We start from the raw sequence: 19,895 nt of genomic DNA, 5'->3' as shown, positions 1-19,895 counted from the left end.
TAGATAGATAGATAGATAGATAGATAGATAGATAGATAGATAGATAGATAGATAGATAGTAGATAGATAGATAGTAGATAGATAGATGATAGATAGATAGATGATAGATAGATAGATGATAGATAGATAGATGATAGATAGATATATAGATAGATAGACAGACGTAGGTATGTATATGTATGGTATGAACTCCTGGTGTGATGCTGTAGGGCTGAGAACCACAAGGTCAACAGTTCAAACCCACAAGTCGTTCCACGGTTACCCTATACAGGGTCGCTATGAATTGGAGCCGATTCAATGGCACTTAACAACAAAAATATATATAGGGTTTGGTGAGAGGGAGGGAACGATGGCGCCTGCGCTTTAAAAGGAGAAACTGGTTTGAGGGACGGTGAGAGCCAGCTGCGCTAAGCTGAGGCCTAAAAACGGATCCCGCAAGGCTGAGAGGCGTTGGTTCCAGGCCAGCCTCCCGGGTCCCTGAGACTTGGTCACGGCTGCTGGGACCAGGCCTACCTCCCTCCGGCACAGAGCTGGCAGGGTGCTCCTAGTCCCTGCGCCCTCTCCAGCCACCACCCACCCCACCCACCCCCGCAACCACTCAAGACCTTTGTCTCTCTCCTCCCTTGGCCCGCGTCCGCGCAGTAATAAGGGCTGGGGATTGCAATCTGTCCTCGCCCCGTTCTATGATACTCAGTGATGCGCTACAGAAAATGACTCCGGCAGCCCCGTCCTACGATCTCCACCCGCCTCAACCCCTGCACCCTCCGCAACCCTCTGTCTGTCCCTTGCCCCTTTTCTCCGCGGTTTCCTTCAGGGCCTCTGAGGGCCGCCAGCCTCGTGGCCTACCAGGTCCCCTTGCCCCGCATCCTCCCAGCTCCCCGTGTCCCCCAGCCTCCATGGCCCCGCGCCCCCGCGCCACCAGGTGGATGCGCGCGCGTCGAGTGGAGCGGCGCGGTGGCACACCCTAACCCTCCGGCCCCGCCCCAGAGCTCCGTGGATTGGCTCTCCGCGGGTAGGCAGGGCTGCGATTGGCTCGGACCGCGCGCCGGCCGGGGTCCCGTTTCACGGTGGGTAGCACCGCAGCGTGGATGCTGCTCGGTCCCGCCGCGGCCCGGAGGAGCGTGGAGCCGGTAGCGGCCGGGCGGGGCCGGGCCGGGCATCGCGAAGAGCCGGCGCCCGCGCCCACCCGGCCCGCAGTCGAGGGCAGCCTGGGGGTCGCGACTGCTGCCCGGGACCGCGGCGGGGGACAAAGGAGCATGCGGGGCCCGGGGCTCTGAGCGCCCGGGCGGCCGAGGGATGTGGCGCGGGGCGGCCAGAGACGGGAGTCTGGGGCCGCAGCGGCGCTGCTGAATGCGGCGGAGCGGGCCGGCGGCCGAGATGCCGTGGTTCCCGGTGAAGAAGATCCGCAAGCAACTCAAACTGCTGCTGCTGCTGGTGTTACTCACCTGCGCCGCGTGGCTCACCTATGTGCACCTGAGTCTGGTGCGCCAGGGCCGCGCGCTGCGTCAGCGGCTGGGCTACGGGAGAGGTACGGGAGGACGTGCGCGCCCGCGAGCGGGCGGGCGGGCGGCCGGGGCCGAGGGTTAGCACGGTGCCTGCCCTTCCAGAGATAGGCGATATTGGGGGAAGAGGCGCGGTTCGTCCCTACTTGGACGCCGATGACGTCAGCAATGACGTGTGCTACCCTCTTGGGGCGCGTTCCCCAACTCTGGCAGACTTTGGGACCGCACCTGGAGCCGGTAGTGATGGCGTTAACTGTGGGCTTTTGGCCACCAGCTCCTGCCAACGTTGCACGGGCAGCTTCCCAGGGGCCAGTCCAACTATGAGTCCACCATTTGTCTCTTTAGCCTGGCCTCAGTTTCCCTATCTGCTCATGGTTTCAGCACACCTCACCCCTACCTCTGGCCCCAGGAGGTTGTGGTGGGGAGCTGACCAGCTCAGTTAGGAACATTTCCTGCAGGCGTCCCAGGTGCGGGAAGGGGGGCAAGTCTGGAGAACCCTGAGATGCTAAGTAAAATTCTCCCTGACAGCTGGCTCCCCTACTCAGACTCCAGTGAGGACAGATGGCAGCAGGAACCACAAACAAGTTGGGAGCTGGGGAAAGCTGTGAGGAGTCAGGGGCAGGATCAGGGAGGTAGCACCTTAGGTGGCATCTAGGGGAATTGCTTCTAGATAAGAGGACAGCAGGGATTGAAGGCCTGCAAGGGATGGGGGATTTAAGGGAAACACCTGAATCTTGGAGTAGAACCTCCCACCAGGGCAGGACTGCCCCGACACCTGATGGGGGGCGGGGGGGACACAAAGGGGTCAGAACATCTTGGGCCAGTCCCTGTTTGGTCCCATCCCGCCCACCCCCAGGCCATGCCTCAACCCCACATAGTCCCTAAAAGAAGATAGACACATAGGGCGGGCCCCACTAACAGAACAAACCCACTGACAGCCTCCCCCAGTGTGACTTTCTGAGTGGCAAGGAATCTGAGCCCCTTCAGTAGGGAGTAGGGTACAGAAACCCCCACTTCTGGGGTCCCTCTGCTCCCATCCAGCTGGGCCAGGAGGGGAAACCAGTAAGCCTGTTGGCTGCCCTGGTGGAAGTTGCAAACTTCAGGACGGCCACTCCCAAGAGCGGCCTTAGCCACAGTAGGACCCAGAAAGTGAGGCTCACACGGCTCCTGATTGTCACTGCTGTCTTCAGGTCCACCCAGGAGGCAGGGAGGTTGTCTTGAGAAATGACATGGGAGTAGGTCTGAGGGTGAAGGGCTTCCTCCTTGGGATCAGCAGTCTGGTGCATGTTGGCGGACATAGATGTCCATGGACACAGATGTCCTGTGTCTATGAAGGGAGCCAGCTGCAGAAGGCTTCCAACACCACAGAGGCCCTGGGCTTTTGGTTGGGAACTTCTTATGGTCTCAGTCCCCTAAGATGGGCAGAGGGGTCTGACTGGTAGAGACCATGATACAGAGAGAGGGTGGACACTGCAGAAAGGCCACTGAGAAGGGTTCTAGGGCCTGAGATCTGGGCTGGGCACAGGAAAGATAGGTCTGGATGGTGGACCCTGGATTTGGCCCAGGGTGGCCAGGGGCGGGGGCTCCTCAATTGGGCATCTCTTATGTGGGAGGACCAGGAGAAGACAGCAGAGGTGAAGTAAAGCCTTCTGAGGCTTCATTGCTAGGGGTGTGGAACCATTCAAGGAGAGAGTTGGGGAGTAGGCTGACCTGGGACGTTCCCCTCATGGGACAGTCTTCCCTGAGTGGTTACTGTAGCCGGAGTCCTCCAGCAGCAGACAGCACGCTCCCCTCCTGTTCAGGCTGATGAGCAGGTGTGTGCTATCTGACATGTTTCATAAATGAGGCTAGGAGAAACCAGCGAGAGCTCGGATGGGGCTCAGACCCTGTGGTTGCCAACAGAGCTGGCATTAGCCCTCAAGTATCAGAACTTGACCAGGAAAGTGTTTAGGACAGAGAGGAGGAGCTGCTCAGAGTCGTCCTGGAGGGGTGGCCACATGGCTGTGCGTGTAACTCCTCACACCAGCTAGCTGGGATTGTGGGGAGGGTACTTGCCCCCGCTGAGGGGTACGAAGTGGATGATGGTGGAGAGGCCGCACAGGAGGCCCCTCCCTAGCCATGTGGTATTGGAGGACACAGCAGGGTGGGCACCTTGGAGAAAGCCTGGGCCCCACCGTGCCCCTCATGCACCCCGCAGACAGTGAGAAGCTAGCCGGGGTGACTGACAACCGAGGCGTCCGGGCTGCACCATTCACACAAAGGATGGAGGATTCCAGCGAGAGCCCTGAGGAGGGACAGGCGGTGAGCAGCTGGCCGTGTGCCTTCAAGGAAGAACACGGTCACTGGCTACTTGTGTGTACTGTGGGTGGCGTGTGTGAAAAGTACATCCCCTAGGGAGGGAACCCGTCTTGTTCATACCTAGTGCGTCCCAAACACGGACAGACATCCCAGGCTGACAGCCTCTGCATGGGCTTGCATGTGTGTGGAAGGGCTGCAGCGGGTCCCGGGTGTCTGTGTGCCAAGTGGCTGGTGTCTGCCTGTGGGACAAAGGTGTCTCTGAGTGCGTGGCAAGGTCGTGATGGGTTACACAGCTACACGTGTGAAGGGAAGTCTTTGGGAAGAGTGTGTTTTGGGGTGTAAGGTGTGTATGGTGTGTGTGTACCTGTCTGTGTGACTCCCTGCCCTGTTCCACATGTAGCAGTGGGGAGGGTATGGGGCCCTTTCTTGCCCAGTGTCCAAGCGCAAGTGTGTGTATGTGTGTGTGCGCCTGGTATTTGTGCTGTCCTCACAGCTCTCCTACCTGGTACCTGCCCTTCCTACAGGTGGAAGGTCAGGACCCACACATGCTCTTTTCTGGGGGGGCTGGGAGGCCTCCCCCACTGAACCTCACTCGTCAGACCCCCCCATGGCAGGAGGAGGTGAGGTCTGCTCAGCCTGGGGTAGGGCGGGATTGGGGAGCAGGGTTTGTGCCAAAGGTAAGGAGTGTCTTCCCCAGTACAAGGGAAAGGCCAACCTGCATGTGTTCGAAGACTGGTGTGGTGGAGCCGTGGGCCACCTGAGACGGAACCTGCACTTCCCACTTTTCCCCCACGTGAGTGCTGAGTGTCAGAGGTGGACAGGGTCAAGACTGACCTGGGAGAGGGGTGGACAGGGCTGCACTGTGGGCTGTGACGTCAGAGGCCGCTGACCCTTCCCTCCCCACCCCCCCCCAGACTCGCACCACCGTGAAGAAGTTGGCTGTTTCCCCCAAGTGGAAAAATTATGGACTTCGGATTTTTGGCTTCATCCACCCGGCCAGAGATGGTGCGGGGGTGGGGATGCACAGGGCTGGGGGTCCTAAGGGGCCCCAACCACCCACCCTGAGCTCCTGTCCTATGGCCTAGGAGACACCCAGTTCTCTGTGGCCTCAGACGACAACTCCGAGTTCTGGTTGAGCCCCGACGAGAGCCCGGCAGGCGCCCAGCTTGTGGCTTTTGTGGGCAAGGTACCTGCCCCCTCAGTACCCAATGTCGTGCCCACCTCATAGCTCCTCAGTGCCCACCCTGTAGCCCCCTTCAACACCCACCCCAGCACCCACTCCATAGGCCCTCTGGACTCACTCACCTTAGGACCCTCCCTGTAGCCCCAGGTGCCCCAGGGCCTCACCTTGTAGCTCTCCCTGGCTTGTGCCTCAATGCCCCCCAGTCCTCCCAGCTCATGCCCCCTACTCCACTCCCACCCTATGGCCTTCCATCCATGCCCCATCTTCTGGGGGTTGGGGGGAGCCTCAGTCACTCACCCTGAAGCCCCTACTCTATAGCCCCTCCCACGATCCACCTAGTATCCCTCCCATAGCCCACCTAGTACCCCTCCCATAGCCCCTTAGTTCTGACCCTGGGCCTCAGCACCTGCTTTGCAGCCCCCTCCATGTGCTCCCCACACCTACCCCTCAGCCCACCCTGCAGCATCCCTTTCCCTCTCCCTTGGCCCTGGAATCCTCCTTCCACACCCCACGGATCACTGTGTGTGCCCCTCCCTGCCCTCCCTGTTTCATGTGTGGCTGTGTGTAAGGTGTGAGCAGGGGTTTCATTTACCTGTTCCACTCAGCCCTCCCGCATCCCCCACAGACTGGCTCAGAGTGGACGGCACCTGGAGAATTCACCAAGTTCAGCTCCCAGGTGTCCAAGCCGAGGCGGTGAGTGATTACGGGTGGACATGCATGTGTAATCCCATGTGCATGGGTACCCATGTGTGTTTATACATGTTTATACATGTGTGCAAGAGGAGTGACTGGCTGACATATGCCTTGGACACGTTTTCACACACACCCCTGAAACCAAAGCACATATACCATCCCAGCCAAACCACCCTCCTCCCACGGGACCGGCCTGGAGAGATAGCCCCTTTTGGTGCTGTCCGTCAGAGTGGGGGCCTCAGGCAGGGTGTGGTGGGCACATCCCTGACTCCCCGTGTTCCAGGCTCATGGCTTCCCGGAGATACTACTTCGAGGTGCTGCACAAACAGGACAACCAAGGCTCGGACCACGTGGAAGTGGGTGTGAGTGCAGCCTGCCCTCCTGAGGGTCTTCTGCGACCCCAATCCCTGCCCACCCTAACTGCTGCCCTGGGCCCTCCAGCACTCCCCAGCCAAGAACACCGTCTAGCTGTCCCTCACTTCAGTATAGCCCTGTGACCTCTGAGACACAGTGCCTGCCCCTGAGGAGTTTCCGGGGGAGTTCACAGAGCAGGTGTGCTGAGGGTGGTGGTGGGGCAGGGGGTCCCACTTACAGGAGGGAGTCAGAGAGGCAACCCTAGGCATGAGCAGGTGTTCTTAAGATCTGGATGAAGAAAGCTTTAGGGGTGGGGAGTCCTGGTGTAGAGCTATAGGATAAATACTGGACTGCTAACAAAAGGTCAGAGGTTCAAACCCACCATCCGCTCTTTGGAAACCCTGTGCAACAGGGGTGGGGAACATCTGGCTCTTGGGCCATATAAGGCCCACAAAATCATTTGGTTTGGCCCTGCCAAGGGGACCAGAGTTCCAGCCATCACATTGTTGATGTTGTTAAGTGCTGTTGAGTTGATTCCAACCCATAGCGACCCTGTATAGGGTTTCCGAGGAGCAGCTGGTGAACTTGAACTGCCAACACATTGTTGTTGTTATGTGCCGTGGAGTCGGTTCCGACTCATAGCGACCCTGTATAGGGTTTCCGAGGCTGTAAATCTTTACAGGAGCAGAAAGCCTCGTCATTCTCCCGCAGAACAGCTGGTAGTTTCAATCTGCTGACCTTGCAGCTCGCAGCCCGATTTGTAACCACTACGTAAATGTTTGACCAAGTTTAGCAGACTAAGTTTTAAGTTGATAATTTTGTATGGCCTACAAATGATGCTAGAAATTTTGACAGAAAAAGTTTCCCCAACCCTGTTGTACAGGGTCACTATGAGTCACAACTGACTTATGGCAGTTAACAACAGTTTCGTGAAGAAAGATTTTGACATGGGTATAACATCCTGAAAGGAGCTCTGGTAGCGTAGTGGTTACGAATCGGGCTATGAACCCCAAGGTCAGCAGTTCAAAACTACCAGCTGCTCCGCAAAAGAAAGATGAGGCTTTCTGCTCCTGTAAAGATTTACAGCCTCGGAAACCCTGTTCAGGGTCACTATGGGTCGGAACCGACTCACGGCACTTAACAACAACATAGCATCCTGATGTGTAGGGTAAGCACTAGACTGCTAACCCCAAGATTGGCATTTCAAACTCGCCAGTCACTCCTCGGAAACCCTCTACAGGGTCACTATGAGTGAAAATGGACTGACCAGCACTTAACAACAACAGCATTGCAGCATGTAAGTTCAGCCATAGGGACCAGCTGGGGAATGAGTCTATTGGGTGTCTTCTGGAATTCTGAGTGAGGGTCCAGATGGCTAGATCACTGGGGGCCTCAAACCCACCCTAGACAGCTCGGGCTGTGTCCTGAGGGCAGGAAGTGACCAGAGGTTCATTTCAAGGGAGACACTGGCCACTGCGTGACGAGAGATGGGGGCCCAGTGGGCGGGAAGTTTTTATACCTGTCCATCCACACCTGGACAAAGGAGATGGCAGTGGAGTGTGCCGAAGTGGCAGGCTGGAGGCAGCAGCCTAGATAGAGTGGGGGCACAGGGGCACTGTCCTTAAGGACAGGGTAGGGCTGGGCCACTCCGCTTCAGCTCTGTGAGCTGTTTTGTATCTTTGCTGCATGTGGAGGTCCAGGCTGGTGATGCAGGGGTGACCCTGCTGAAGCTGAGGTGTGGCTGAGGGTCTAGGATGAGAAGAAGGCTCAGACAGCCCTGAGGCACCCCAACTTGAGAGGAATGGGAAGAGGGGCAAAGCCTGCCAAGAAGCAACCTCAGAGTGGGGGGGGGGACAGGGAGAGAAGCCAGGTGGGTTGTTCTGCTATATGACAGCAGAACAGGGGGGGTGTGATGGGTGGGAGTGAGCAGCAAGCAAAGAAGGAAGCCTCGCCACCCCTCCTGGGTCTCCTGCAACTTCCAGCTGCCCCATCGCTAGCCCCGGGACCCTGCTCCAGCCACCTTCCATCTACCTGCACCCTCTAAGGGATTGCCCCTACTGCCTCCCATCCTGTCTGGAAAGACCCCCCAACCCCATCCTGGACCCAGGCAGGTTCCTGCTCCTGCTGCCCTTTCTTAGACGCTGACCACTCTCTCCGCCCCCAGTGGCGTGCTTTCCTCCCAGGTCTGAAGTTTGAGGTCATCGACTCCGCCCACATCTCCCTTTATACAGGTGCAGGTCTGGGTGCCTCTTGAGAGGGTGGGGGCGTGGGGGGACAGGTGGAGAAGAAACAGTCTTCTAAGGATGGTCTCTGGGTTTGGGTGTGGAGTGGGACACCCATCAATCCCTTTGCCCCTAGATGAGTCAGCCCTGAAAATGGACCACGTGACCCACGTACCCCAGTCTCCTGCCAGCCACGTGGGGGGGAGACGTCCGCAGGAAGAGTCCAGTGCCGACATGCTGCGTCCTGACGCCCGAGACACATTCTTCCTCAGTGAGAGAGGGCCGGTACCAGGGGCGCGGGTGGGTTCGGGGCCGGGCTGCACTGTGATCGCCCATTCCCACAGCTCCTCGGATGGAGCCCGCGCACCTGGAGAACGTGCTGGAGACGTGCACCTACGCTCCCACCTACGTCGTCAAGGACTTTCCCATCGCGAGATACCAGGGGCTGCAGTTTGTACGTACCCTTCCCCAAGACCGCCTCTCACCCTCAGTTAGACTCCCGGGGGTCCAGCCCTGAACCCTCCAGCCTGCCCTCAGGTGTACCTGCCCTTCAGGTGTACCTGTCCCTCAGGTGTACCTGTCCTTCGTGTATCCCAATGACTACACACGCCTCACACACATGGAGATGGACAACAAGTGCTTCTACCGCGAATCGCCCCTGTATCTGGAAAGGTAGGCATTGGGAGAGACTGGGGGGAGGGGTTTGGGGTGGGGTCGCTGAAGTCTAGCCGCACCCCTACCCCCAGGTTCGGATTCTATAAATACATGAAGATGGACAAGAAAGAGGGGAACCAAGAAGAGGAAGAAGTGCAACGCCGGGCCTTCCTCTTCCTCAACCCCGATGGTAAGAGCCCCTCAGCTCCTAGCCCCTCGCCCCTGCATGGGCATAGTGGGATAAACGCGCCCGTGCTCCCTGCAGACTTCCTGGAGGAGGAGGACGAGGGCGAGTTGGAACCCTCAGAAGCAGCCAGGCCACAGAGCCGACGCCCCTCCCCAGCCCCTCCCACCACCACCAAGGCCACCCCCTGGCCCCCAACACCTCCCAATCCCCTGGACACCAGGACCTCCCGGCGCTCCAGGGTGCTGAGCTGGGCCGCCCGGGCGCCGCCGCGGCCACTCTTACTGGGCCGTGCTCCCAGACCCCGCACAGAGGCCCGGCCACCGCCCCCCAAGGTCTACGTGACGCGGGTACGGCCAAGAAAGCAAACGCCACCCCAAGCTCCCCGGGCCCCAATGCCACTCGGACCCCGTGGCCGCCCCTGGGCCCCCTTCCCAGGCGTCTTCCTCCGCCCCAGGCCTTTGCCCAGGGTGCAGTTGCGGGCGCCCCCACAGCCGCCCTGCCCGGGCCGCAGGACCGCTGTCCCCCTAGCCCGGCCTCAGACCACCCAGGGGGGCCAGGTGCACACGCCAGCACTCGCAGTGCCCACAGCAGACTCGAACTGGTCTGAGGCTCGATCCGTCACCTCCTTCCTGAGCTTGTCCCAGGTGTCCAGACCCCAGCTGCCTGGGGAGGGCCAGGAGGAGGAGGAAGAAGATGGAGACGAAGATGGGGCCCCAGGCGACGATGAGGCCACCTCGGAGGACAGTGAGGAGGCAGCTAGCCCCGCGGAGGGTCACGGTCACTGGCAGGAGGACGCCATTGACTGGCAGCGCACGTTCAGCGTGGCTGCTGTGGACTTCGAGCTACTGCGTTCCGACTGGAATGACCTGCACTGTAACGTATCAGGGAACCTGCAGCTGGCCGAGGCCGAGGCTGTGGACGTGGTGGCTCAATACATGGAGCGGCTCAATGCTCGTCACGGCGGGTACGGGGACCCTGCCCGGGGAGCCTCAGGCCTTCCGCAGGGCTCACAGGGTGCGGGTCCTCCCAGTCAGGAGCCTCCCATCCACACCTGGACCTCCACACCCCCAGCTGCATGCATGGATCTGGGCCCTCCCAGCACAGCTGCCACTGGGTCCAAGCCTGATTTTGAGGGGGATGTCCAGGTCTGATTTGGGTGGGTGCTCAGGGCTCGTCTCATTTTCCCTAGACCCCAGGAGTTCACTCTTGTCTCCAGCTTTCCCTCGGAAGAGGCAGGATCTTTGCAGGGCTGAGCTTTGAGGGGGAGAGAAGCTGAGCAGACAGGAGAGGAGACGGCAAAGACATGAGGAAGGGAGCAGGGAGGTGGGGGGGGCGTGGTGGAAGGAGGGAAGGAGACAGGCCAGCCCTGGGCCTGGAGGCCACTCTCGGGGCCTCAGTTTTCTTGTGGACAATGGGGATTTTCTTATGGACATTGGGGTTGTTGAGGACAATGAGGGCTTTCTTGTAGATAATTGGGAGAGATTCTTGTGGGTAATAAGGGTTTTGAGCAGACCAGGGATTTGACCCCTTTGTAGGCAGCCTTGGAGACCCTAGTCCAGAACAGTTATGAAGGCTCAATCCCTCATGGTGCCGAGGTGCTTTGGTTCCAGGTAACTGAAGGACAGCCTGCCCTTGGCTCTAAGCATCCTGAGTAAGGCTTAGTGTCCCATTGGTGTAAGGGGGTCTGTCCAGTGAGAGTGGTCATGGTTAGAGCCACCTTCTCTCACTTGAGGGTATGGGAGGCCCCAAGGAGGGAGCCGTGTAGAGAGATCCAGAATATTTGGGGCAGTGTGGGGCTGGGCAGGGTTGGAGGGAAGAGCCTGGGCCCTTTCACAGAAGTGGACTCTAGGGTGAAAGGCCCTGAGTCAATCCACAAAGCGACCTTGGTCAGGGCAGGGCCCATCCTCCACCACCCCCTTGAGGGGAGAGGCCATAGAGGAGCAGGTCCCTCAAAGAAGCCATCAGGTCAGGGTGGGAGTTGGACAGCCACTGAGCCTGAGGCAACCTTCTTGGAAGGAATCCCAGGAGCTGGGCCATGAGGTGGAGGGACTTGGGGGGGAGGGGGGGAGTTGGTCCCTGTGTCCCACAGCAGGGAACCCCATGGACAGACCCTGGCAGTGCCCTGAAATGAGGGCATTGGGAGGATTTCAAGTTAAAAACCCCTCGCAGAGATTCTGGAGTACCACATGAAGAGACTGAAGCTTTGTCCTGTGGGCAGTCCCTGAGAGTTGTTGAGCAAGGGGGGAACTTGACGAGAAGAGACCTGGGCTAGGACGCAGCCAACAGGGCTCCCAGAAGAGGCCCCGTTCAGCCTCCCAGTGGCTCCGCCTGCCAGCGTGGGGGAGGAGGGAGGACGTAGGCGCCCTACCTATCTGTGGAGGCCACAGCCTCCTTTCTTGACTGTCAGTACCTGTAGGTGGAGGAGGGCCAATGTGCCCACCTCCAGTGACCCAACCCCGCCTTGTAGGCGCTTCGCGCTTCTGCGTATCGTGAACGTGGAGAAGCGCCGAGATTCAGCGCGCGGTAGCCGCTTCCTGCTGGAATTGGAGCTGCAGGAGCGCGGGGGCGGCCGCCTGCGTCTATCCGAGTACGTCTTCCTGCGGTTGCCGGGGACCCATGCGGGAGACGGGGATGAGGACCCAGGGAGCCCCGCGCCCGCTCCCGCCACCTCTCCGCGCCCTGACGGCCGCCCGGAACTCTGCCGGCCACTGCGCCTGGCCTGGCGCCAGGATGTGATGGTGCACTTCATCGTGCCAGGTGTGGAGGGACCGGTCCCCAGGAGTGGGGGTGGCGTCCTTGGGGGAAGAAGAAGGGGGAGGGGTGATGCCGTTGGACCAGCACCCTAAACACCAAGGAAAGGGGTGACGCTGAAGGGACCCGGAGCTGGCGGATGTAGCCTGCCTCACAGACCCTCCTCCCCCAGTGAAGAACCAGGCACGTTGGGTAGTGCAGTTTCTGATGGACATGGCCACGCTACACACCCGCACCAAGGACTCGCGCTTTAGCATCATCTTGGTGGACTTTGAGAGCGAGGACATGAATGTGGAGCAGGCCCTGCAGGCAGCTCAGTTGCCCCGGTAATGGACCTCCCCAGGCGGCGGGGGACTGAGTGCATCCCACAAGTGTGGGAGATCAGTTCTGTTCCAGGAATCCCTACCTGTGACTTCCACCAGGTACCAGTACCTGAGGCGAACCGGAAACTTCGAGCGCTCAGCTGGGCTGCAGGCAGGAGTGGATGCTGTGGAGGTTTGTCAGCTGGATGGGTGGGCCAGGTGGGGTTCTGGGAAGAGGGTGGGGCTCAAACCTCACGCCCCTCCAGGACCCCAGCAGCATCGTCTTCCTCTGTGACCTGCATATCCACTTCCCCGCCAACATCCTGGATAGCATCCGCAAGCACTGTGTGGAAGGCAAGCTAGCCTTCGCACCTGTGGTCATGCGCCTGGGCTGTGGGAGCTCACCTAGAGACCCACACGGTAAGCAGGGCTCGCCTTTCTCAGTAGAGCCAGGGCCCTCCAGCCACCAAGGTGCAAGATCCTGTAAAGTCCAGCAACCTGTAGAGCCAGGATCCCCATAACACCCAGCACCCCCTGAATTGCTGGGGACCCCCCCCCCATAATACCAAGGAGCTCTGGCAGCATAGTGGTTACAAGTCTGGCTGCTAGCCTCAAGGTCAGCACTTAGAAAAGACCAGCTCTTCCGCAGGAGAAAGATGAGGTTTTACAATCTCAGCAGCCTTACCCGGGGTTGCTATGAATCAGAAACCGACTCCACGGCACATAACAGCAGGGTCCCCCGTAACCCCCAGCACCTCCCTGAAATTCTTGAAGCTCCCTATGACACCAGAATCCCCCATAATGCCCAGGAGCCCCTGTAATTCCAGGACCCCAGGGTAATGCCAGGTGTCTGGGACCTCCTCCAGTCATGTGTGGTTGTGACCCCAACATGGGAGGGTGACCCCCTAGGGCCCTATGGTGAGGACTGTCCGCCCGATCCTCTCCCCAGCCACTCTTGAAGCTTTTAGGGACCTTGTGGGAGGGGGCCTTGCAGGACCTGGTATCTGAAGGGCACCCCCACTCCAGGCTACTGGGAGGTGAATGGCTTTGGCCTCTTTGGCATCTACAAATCTGACTTTGAGCGCGTCGGTGGCATGAACACCGAGGAGTTCCGAGACCAGTGGGGGGGCGAGGACTGGGAGCTCCTAGACAGGTAAGAGCCTGTTCCCCCCCCCAATCTCCCCAGCCAGGAATGTGTGTCCCCTCCCCCCAGCCATGAACCTGTGTCCCCTCCCCCATCCCCCCAGCCAGGAACCTCTGCCCCTTCCCACTCCCCCAGCCAGGAACATGTGGGCCCAGAGAGGCCCTGGGACCTCAGCCTAGTTCTGCCTTGGGATTCCGTAGACTCAGCTCAGTGTCCTGAACCCCATCCCCCATCACCAGTTGAGGGTCCTCCATGCCACTGGGGTCTTGTCGGAGTGGCAGCACTGACATCCTGCCCTTGAACCGGGCTCCTGGCCACTACCATACCCTTCTCCAGGGTCTTGTAGACTCTGGGTGACCCTAACGCCCCACCCCTGACCCCCAGGGTCCTGCAGGCAGGGCTGGAGGTGGAACGGCTCCGACTGCGGAACTTTTTCCACCATTACCACTCCAAGCGGGGGATGTGGGACACACGAAACCGGAAGGGCTCCCACACAGACTGACTGAGGGACCCTCCGAGCTCCCTCCCAGTCCTGCTGCCCTGGGCACCTGGTGGGGCCCTCCCTAGGGAGGCAGCCTTCACAGCAGCCGGCCCGGGCCAAACCCCCACACTGTGCGATGATTTCTGTGAAATTTTGCTGTAGTGATACCATTGTTTTCAGGATTCCCGAGAGTTCTGTCTGTTCTGTTTTTTATTCAGAATGAAATGAAATATTTTTTTTAGTTCTGACTAGTCCCCTGTGCCTGGTTGTCTTGGGGAGGGCAGACCTTTAAAGTGTTGAAGAGGAAAGATGTCAGCTTGAGGACTAAGGGGCGCCTGACCCAAGCCACGGTATTTTCAGTAACCTCATATGCATATGAAAGCTGGACAGTGAATAAGGAAGACCATAGAAGAATTGATGCCTTTGAGTTATGGTGTTGGAGGAGAATACTGAAAGTGCCATGGGCTGCCCATAGAACCAACAGATCTGTGTTGGAAGAAGGGCAGCCACAGTGCTCCTTGAGCCCAGGATGGGTAGACTTCATCTCTCATACTTTGGACATATTGTCACTGGAGAGGGATATCATGTTTGGTAAGGTGGAGGGTCAGAGAAAAAGAGGAAGACCCCCAATGAGATGGATTGGCCAGCAATGGGCTCAAGCATGGCAACGATTGTGAAGTTGGCCCAGGACCAGGTAGTGTTTCGTTCTGTTGTGCATAGCGTCGCTATGAGTCAGTACTGACTCAATGGCACCTAACAACAGGCTGGTTCACTTTTTTGCTTTTTACTTACATACCTGTAGTTCAGAGTTAGGAGGGCCTTAGGGTGGACAGTGCCACAGAGGACCTGTCTGTTCTCAACTCCCTTCGGTGCCTTTGACATCTCCCCTGAGTCCTGGTCCTAAGTGGGAGGCCAGTGTCCTGCCTGGTGCTGGGAGCCTGGGCACGCTTCCTATTTCATCTGCAACAAATGACCACAAACTTCATGGTTTAGGGTTATTATCCTACAGTGGTAGGGGTCAGAAGTCTTCGTCCCCACCGGAGGCACCAGGGGAAAATCCACATGTCTTTTCTAGTTTCTAGAGGCTGCCTGAATTCCTTGGCTTGTGGCCCCTTCTCCATCTTTTGTTTGTTTGTTTGTTTGTTTATTTGTTGTGCTTTGCTTTTTCAACTTTTTATTGTGAACTGAGTGAAAGTTAACAGACAAGATCATCAGCTTTACATTCAACAAATTATACATTTTGTTTTATCTCAATGATCACAATCCCCTCCCTGCAACAAGTTAGCCAACTTCGTGCCTTCCTTTTTACAGTTTATGTTTCAAAAATGAACAAAGACATAGTATTTGATGTACACATACAAAACAAGACAGAGCGAGTCATTTCAGTGTTGTAAGGGCATATTCTGCCTGCAGGTACACAGCCTTATTCAGTCCCTGGGGGAGAGCCCGCAGCTGCTTGTGTCTCCATGCCGTCGCTTTCCTAGGTAAAATCTCACACTCTTCCTTCCTGATGGTCCTGGGATTGGCTGTTCCTGAAATGAAAGATTAACTACTCCCCTTTTCAGTTACTCATCTTCTTCAATTACCATTGTGAAAATCACAATCCTGCAAATAGTTACTCACAACTGAATCATAAAATCCTTTCGGCATCAGCCCCCATCTCCTTTCACCAGCTCCATCCAGTGAAGAGGAAAACTAGTCACTGGGGATTCAGCTGAAACTAAACACAGTCATGAAAGCTCATAAGCCAATGACTTTGTACCTTTATAACACCCCACCCCACCCCCACTTTGGGTGGCCTGCCTGGATTGCCTGTCCCTCGTCCAGTTTTAAAACCAACATCAGAGTATCTCCTCCCTGGCCTCTCTCACTTCTCAGACTGGCCCTTCTGCCTCCCGTAAAATCACCAAATGAATGTCAATTGCACGGTAGGAGAATGACAGATATGGCATGGACACGGAGAAGAAAAGGATGACAGAGAACACTATCAGTGACATCATGTGTCACTGAGTTGATTACAACTTACAGAGACCCTATAGGACAGGGCAGAGCTGTCCCATGGGGGTTTCCAAGGCCACAATGGTGGCACCGTGTGTTAGGCATTGGGCTGCTAAATGGAGAAGGAGGAGGCTGTCGGACAATCTCGGAAACCCTATACAGAGTCACTGAGTCAGAATCCACTTGATGGCAGTGATTTGGTTTGGTTGAATCTTTATGGTAACCGACTGCCACACTTTCCTCCCTCGGAATGGCTGGTGGGTTCAAACTGCTATCCTGTAGGTCAGCAGAGCCGAGTGTTTAACCCGGGCGTCTCATAAGTAACACAGCAGAAAACTTTTCTGAAACTAAATATGGGCCAAAATCTAAAGTTTGAAAAATGGATAAAAAACCAAAACAAATTAACCTATGTATATGGTAATAGAGACACAGGGCTTCAGAGGTAAAGCATGTGGGTGTCCACAGGTCACTGAGTCTGTCTCGCCCTCTTAATGGACAGCCCAGTGAACTCTGACTTTTCCCAGGGTGGGGGAGCCAGCGAGACGATGTTCCAGGTCTCCAGTTAGCATGAACCTAAAGTTACATCCAGCCATGATGTCGTTCAAGGAAAAAGACGAATGACATACTCAAAACACTCAAGAAATCAAAGCACATAGCATCCAGGAGCCAATCAACCCCACGGCCCCGAGTGAACCCTAACCCTAAGGACCCTATTGGATAAAAACAAAGGGTAGGAACAGTCTTGACAAGAAAGCTAGACAATACGCAGCCCACATAAATCCCCCTCTCTGGCTCACTGGGTGGGTGGGTGTATGGGAGGACTGGGTTCCCAGGCCCAGCTATGGGTACAATGGAAGTTCTGCCAAGACCTTTATCCCCCTAGCATTGGCCCCCTGGGTAAGAAATTCTTCTGTGTAACAGGCTTACTTGGGGCTTGTGGGAACTTGTTGGTCCTTGGGAGCATCCATTTCCAGTTGTAAGTGGGGGTCACCAAAGCACCATCTCCCTGATGCTGTGAACACTACAGCTGGTGAGACTCAGCTCCCAGTAAATGGTACCCGTGAATCCCAGCGCAGGCACACATTCCTCCAATGACAAGTGCTGACTGTCTGGAAGGTAACCCTTTCTCTTCTCAGCCCTTATGGGGGTAATAGCCAAGGCCTCTCTTCTCTGCTGCTTCTGCTGGGCCGATAGAAGGCAGGTAGGCGGGTGGATGGATGGATAATGGGGCCGTTCCACTCGGGCACCCATTGGGACTGTCCCTCAGCTGCCTGCTGTACCAAAGGCAGAAGCTAGAGACCCAGAGGGCACCCAGGCTCCCATCGCCCCCATGAGTCCCTGGAAGTCCAGGGTGGTGTGATAGACACAGCCCCTGGGCTGGACTTGGCGGGTGTCCAGCACCTCGGTGGCAGTTTGCCAAGCGTGGGCGCCACGTCTAACAGGTTTGCTGACAGGAAGTGTCTGAGGACGCATGGGGCTAGATAGAAGTGGCAGCAGGTTGGCACCTTCCAGGGCACCAGAGCCCATGCCATCCCCGACCCAGCTCCCAATGACAGGGTTCCCTCTGGGCTCTGCCCTCCGTGCACCTCCCTCCTCGGCCCCCTCCTCACAAAGGCTCTGGCACTATGGGGGTTTGGCCTGTGTGCCCTACCCCTCCCCCAGCTTCAATACACACCTGCCTTCCCAGTGCCCAGTATATCCCTTTACAGTGAGCACCCCTGCTGCCCCGTGTCACCAAATCCAAAAGGAGTGTCTTCCATCCTTTCCCCGGCCACTCTGAACCCACTGCCCACTGCCCCCCGTGATGACCACCCCATCTCCAGCCTGTTCCTTATCCTCATGACCTCCAGGAGACTTACAAGAGCAACTGGGGCCCTGCCTCCATTAGGGTCCCCCTTCCCATCCTCTGCACCCCATCCACAGGGAGGCTCTCCTCCCCCACAAAGCCTTCCTCTCAGGTTCCGGGGCAGAGTTCAAGCTCCGCAGTCACCTGTGTTGTCACCAGCTGCACCCCTCCCCAGTCCTGGGAGAGCACCACCCACTCACCCCCAAACCCCCAAACGGCCCAGGCCCTCAAACCTGATCCTGCACCAAGGCCTCCTTTGGAGGGTCCAATGCAGGTTCCCAGGCTGCCCTCCCACTTTGGTTTCCATGCCCCAGTGAACCCTTAGCTCCTGTCCAGACCCGCCTCCTCCAAGAAACCAGCGGTAGTCCCGAGCCGTGTTTCCTTCCTCCTCATGCCAAATCGACACCAGGCTGTCTCATGGGTCAGATGGGTCTCCCATTGCTGGTTCCAAGTGGCTGGGGAGGGCCCGTGTCCTCCACAGGTTCCTCATAGGCCTGGGGCCACACCACCCTGCCTAGTATCCCTCCCACCCCATGTCCCCTTGAAGTTTCCTGGCCCCGTCATGCCGCCGGCAGCCTCTTCAGGTCCTGGGAGACCCAGCAGGGGACTGGGGGGCAGGCCCGGGCCCAGCCAGGCACTAACGCCACACAAACCTGTCCCCCAGGATTTTTCCACACAAGACACATCTGCTAGGGAACCAGTCTGATGAGCCAGGGTGGGCGTTCCCAGCCCGCCCGCTGGTCCCCCACGGCTAGGCCCATCCCGCAGTGAGAAGTCGAGCCCGGGACGGACGCGCTGGCTGGGATGGAGCCCAGGATGCCTCAGCCGGTGGGCTCTGGGATGGGCCAAGGGCCTGGCGGGGTCCGGACCATCCAAGGGGTAGGTTTCCCAATCCCCCATGGCAGTACAGTGCTTTTCACCCCAAGCCTCCTCCTCAGTCTTCCAGGGCCTCTCTCAGCCACACTCCCACCCTGACCTTGACCTTCTCTTCCTGGCATGAATTCTGATGTCCCTCTGCACCCCTGCAGCCACTCCAGCACTGACCCCCTCCCCACCCCTGAACCTTGTCCTGTCTCTGGACCACTTAGAGATTGGGATGGATACCTTTAGGGCAATCCCATGAAACAGAACCCCCGAGAACTTCAGGGAGCCTCAGGGGGCTTGTCCGAGTCAGCCTCCCTACCTTGCTGGCCCTTGGCCATCCTCCCCCCCCCCCCCCCCAGGGGTTTGCTCCTGGACGCGGGGCCTAATCTGGAGGGACCTGGAAGGAGTCCACTGGTCTTAGCGCCCTGCAGCCCCTCCCCTCCCACCCCAGACTTGGACCCCCCAGACTTCCAGTTCCCAGATTTCCCGGATCCTCCCTGGCAGATGCCCTCCCTCCCCACCTGGAGGCCGGCACTGACATGAGACCCCTGAGTCAGCCCCCTGGGGCGGCCCCGCCTGGCCTGCCCTGCATAGCAGAGCCCTGAACCCTGACTCACGAGCTGGCAGCAGCCTCCCACCCCTGAGGCCTCGAGAAGGATCCCAGGAAGAGTGAGAGCCAGGCCCCAAGGAGGCCTCTGCAGGTCGGAGCTAGGGCCCCAGGGGGTCCAACTGGTAGATTCCCTGTTGCCAAGGCCAAGAGCAGAGTTTCCTTCATGGTCCCCTCCCCCAGCCTTGGCCATGAATACTGACCTGGACCCTTAACTCCACATAGGACCCCTGCCCAGGCCTCACCCTGCCTCATGGCTCCTTGTTGCTACCCAGAGCCCCCCAATCCCAGAGAGCAGGAACCACCAGTCCAGCTTAGGAGTGGGGCAGCTACCAGGGGTCTCACTCAAGGGGACAATGGGGAGGGACCCTGACAATGTTCCAGTCCCCCAACCCTTTCCTAGCATTCAGGATGCTGGAGCTGAGCAGCCCCCCAACCCACCTGGGCCTATCTGTCCATCCTGATCTAGTTCTTACAAGATGGACGGAAGGCCAGCCCAGACCTGAGTCTCTGGCCTGGGATGCGCTGAAAGGAGTGCTGGGACCTGGGACCAGGCAGGGCCTGTTCTTCCGCCCAAATTCCACCTTAAGCAGTAGGCAGCCGCTCCCTCCCACCTGGCCCAGGTGTCCCCGCCCCCAGCTGAGCTCAGGGCTGGGCGGGCGTCTGTCTTTGGGCCAGCTCTGGGTGCGGCCAGCAGGGAGGGGACTTCAGGGACAGGGCTGCACGGGACAAGACGTTGGAGACAGTTTGGGCTGGAGGCGGCCGCCACGGCCCAGGCCAGGTGGACCCAGGCGGCGGCCACTGCCACC

General features: G+C 58.2%; 1 protein-coding gene across 1 annotated transcript; it reads left to right on the top strand.

Moving 5' to 3' along the window:
- Window positions 1-1,377: 1,377 nt before the first annotated feature.
- On the top strand, window positions 1,378-13,792 carry B4GALNT4 (beta-1,4-N-acetyl-galactosaminyl transferase 4). The gene is made up of 20 exons (XM_006877012.1): window positions 1,378-1,528; window positions 3,700-3,803; window positions 4,325-4,420; window positions 4,498-4,593; window positions 4,715-4,805; window positions 4,886-4,986; window positions 5,609-5,676; window positions 5,960-6,038; window positions 8,195-8,261; window positions 8,389-8,523; window positions 8,597-8,706; window positions 8,824-8,924; window positions 8,999-9,096; window positions 9,172-10,057; window positions 11,561-11,850; window positions 12,017-12,170; window positions 12,267-12,339; window positions 12,413-12,566; window positions 13,173-13,299; window positions 13,675-13,792. Exons 1-20 carry the CDS (start codon window positions 1,378-1,380, stop codon window positions 13,790-13,792), a joined length of 3,099 nt encoding a protein of 1,032 aa, XP_006877074.1.
- The last annotated feature ends 6,103 nt before the right edge of the window (window positions 13,793-19,895 follow it).

Source organism: Chrysochloris asiatica, unplaced genomic scaffold, assembly GCF_000296735.1.
Source record: "Chrysochloris asiatica unplaced genomic scaffold, ChrAsi1.0 scaffold00439, whole genome shotgun sequence".
Taxonomy (NCBI): Eukaryota; Metazoa; Chordata; class Mammalia; order Afrosoricida; family Chrysochloridae; genus Chrysochloris; species Chrysochloris asiatica.
This window is presented reverse-complemented; position numbering and strand designations above follow the sequence as displayed.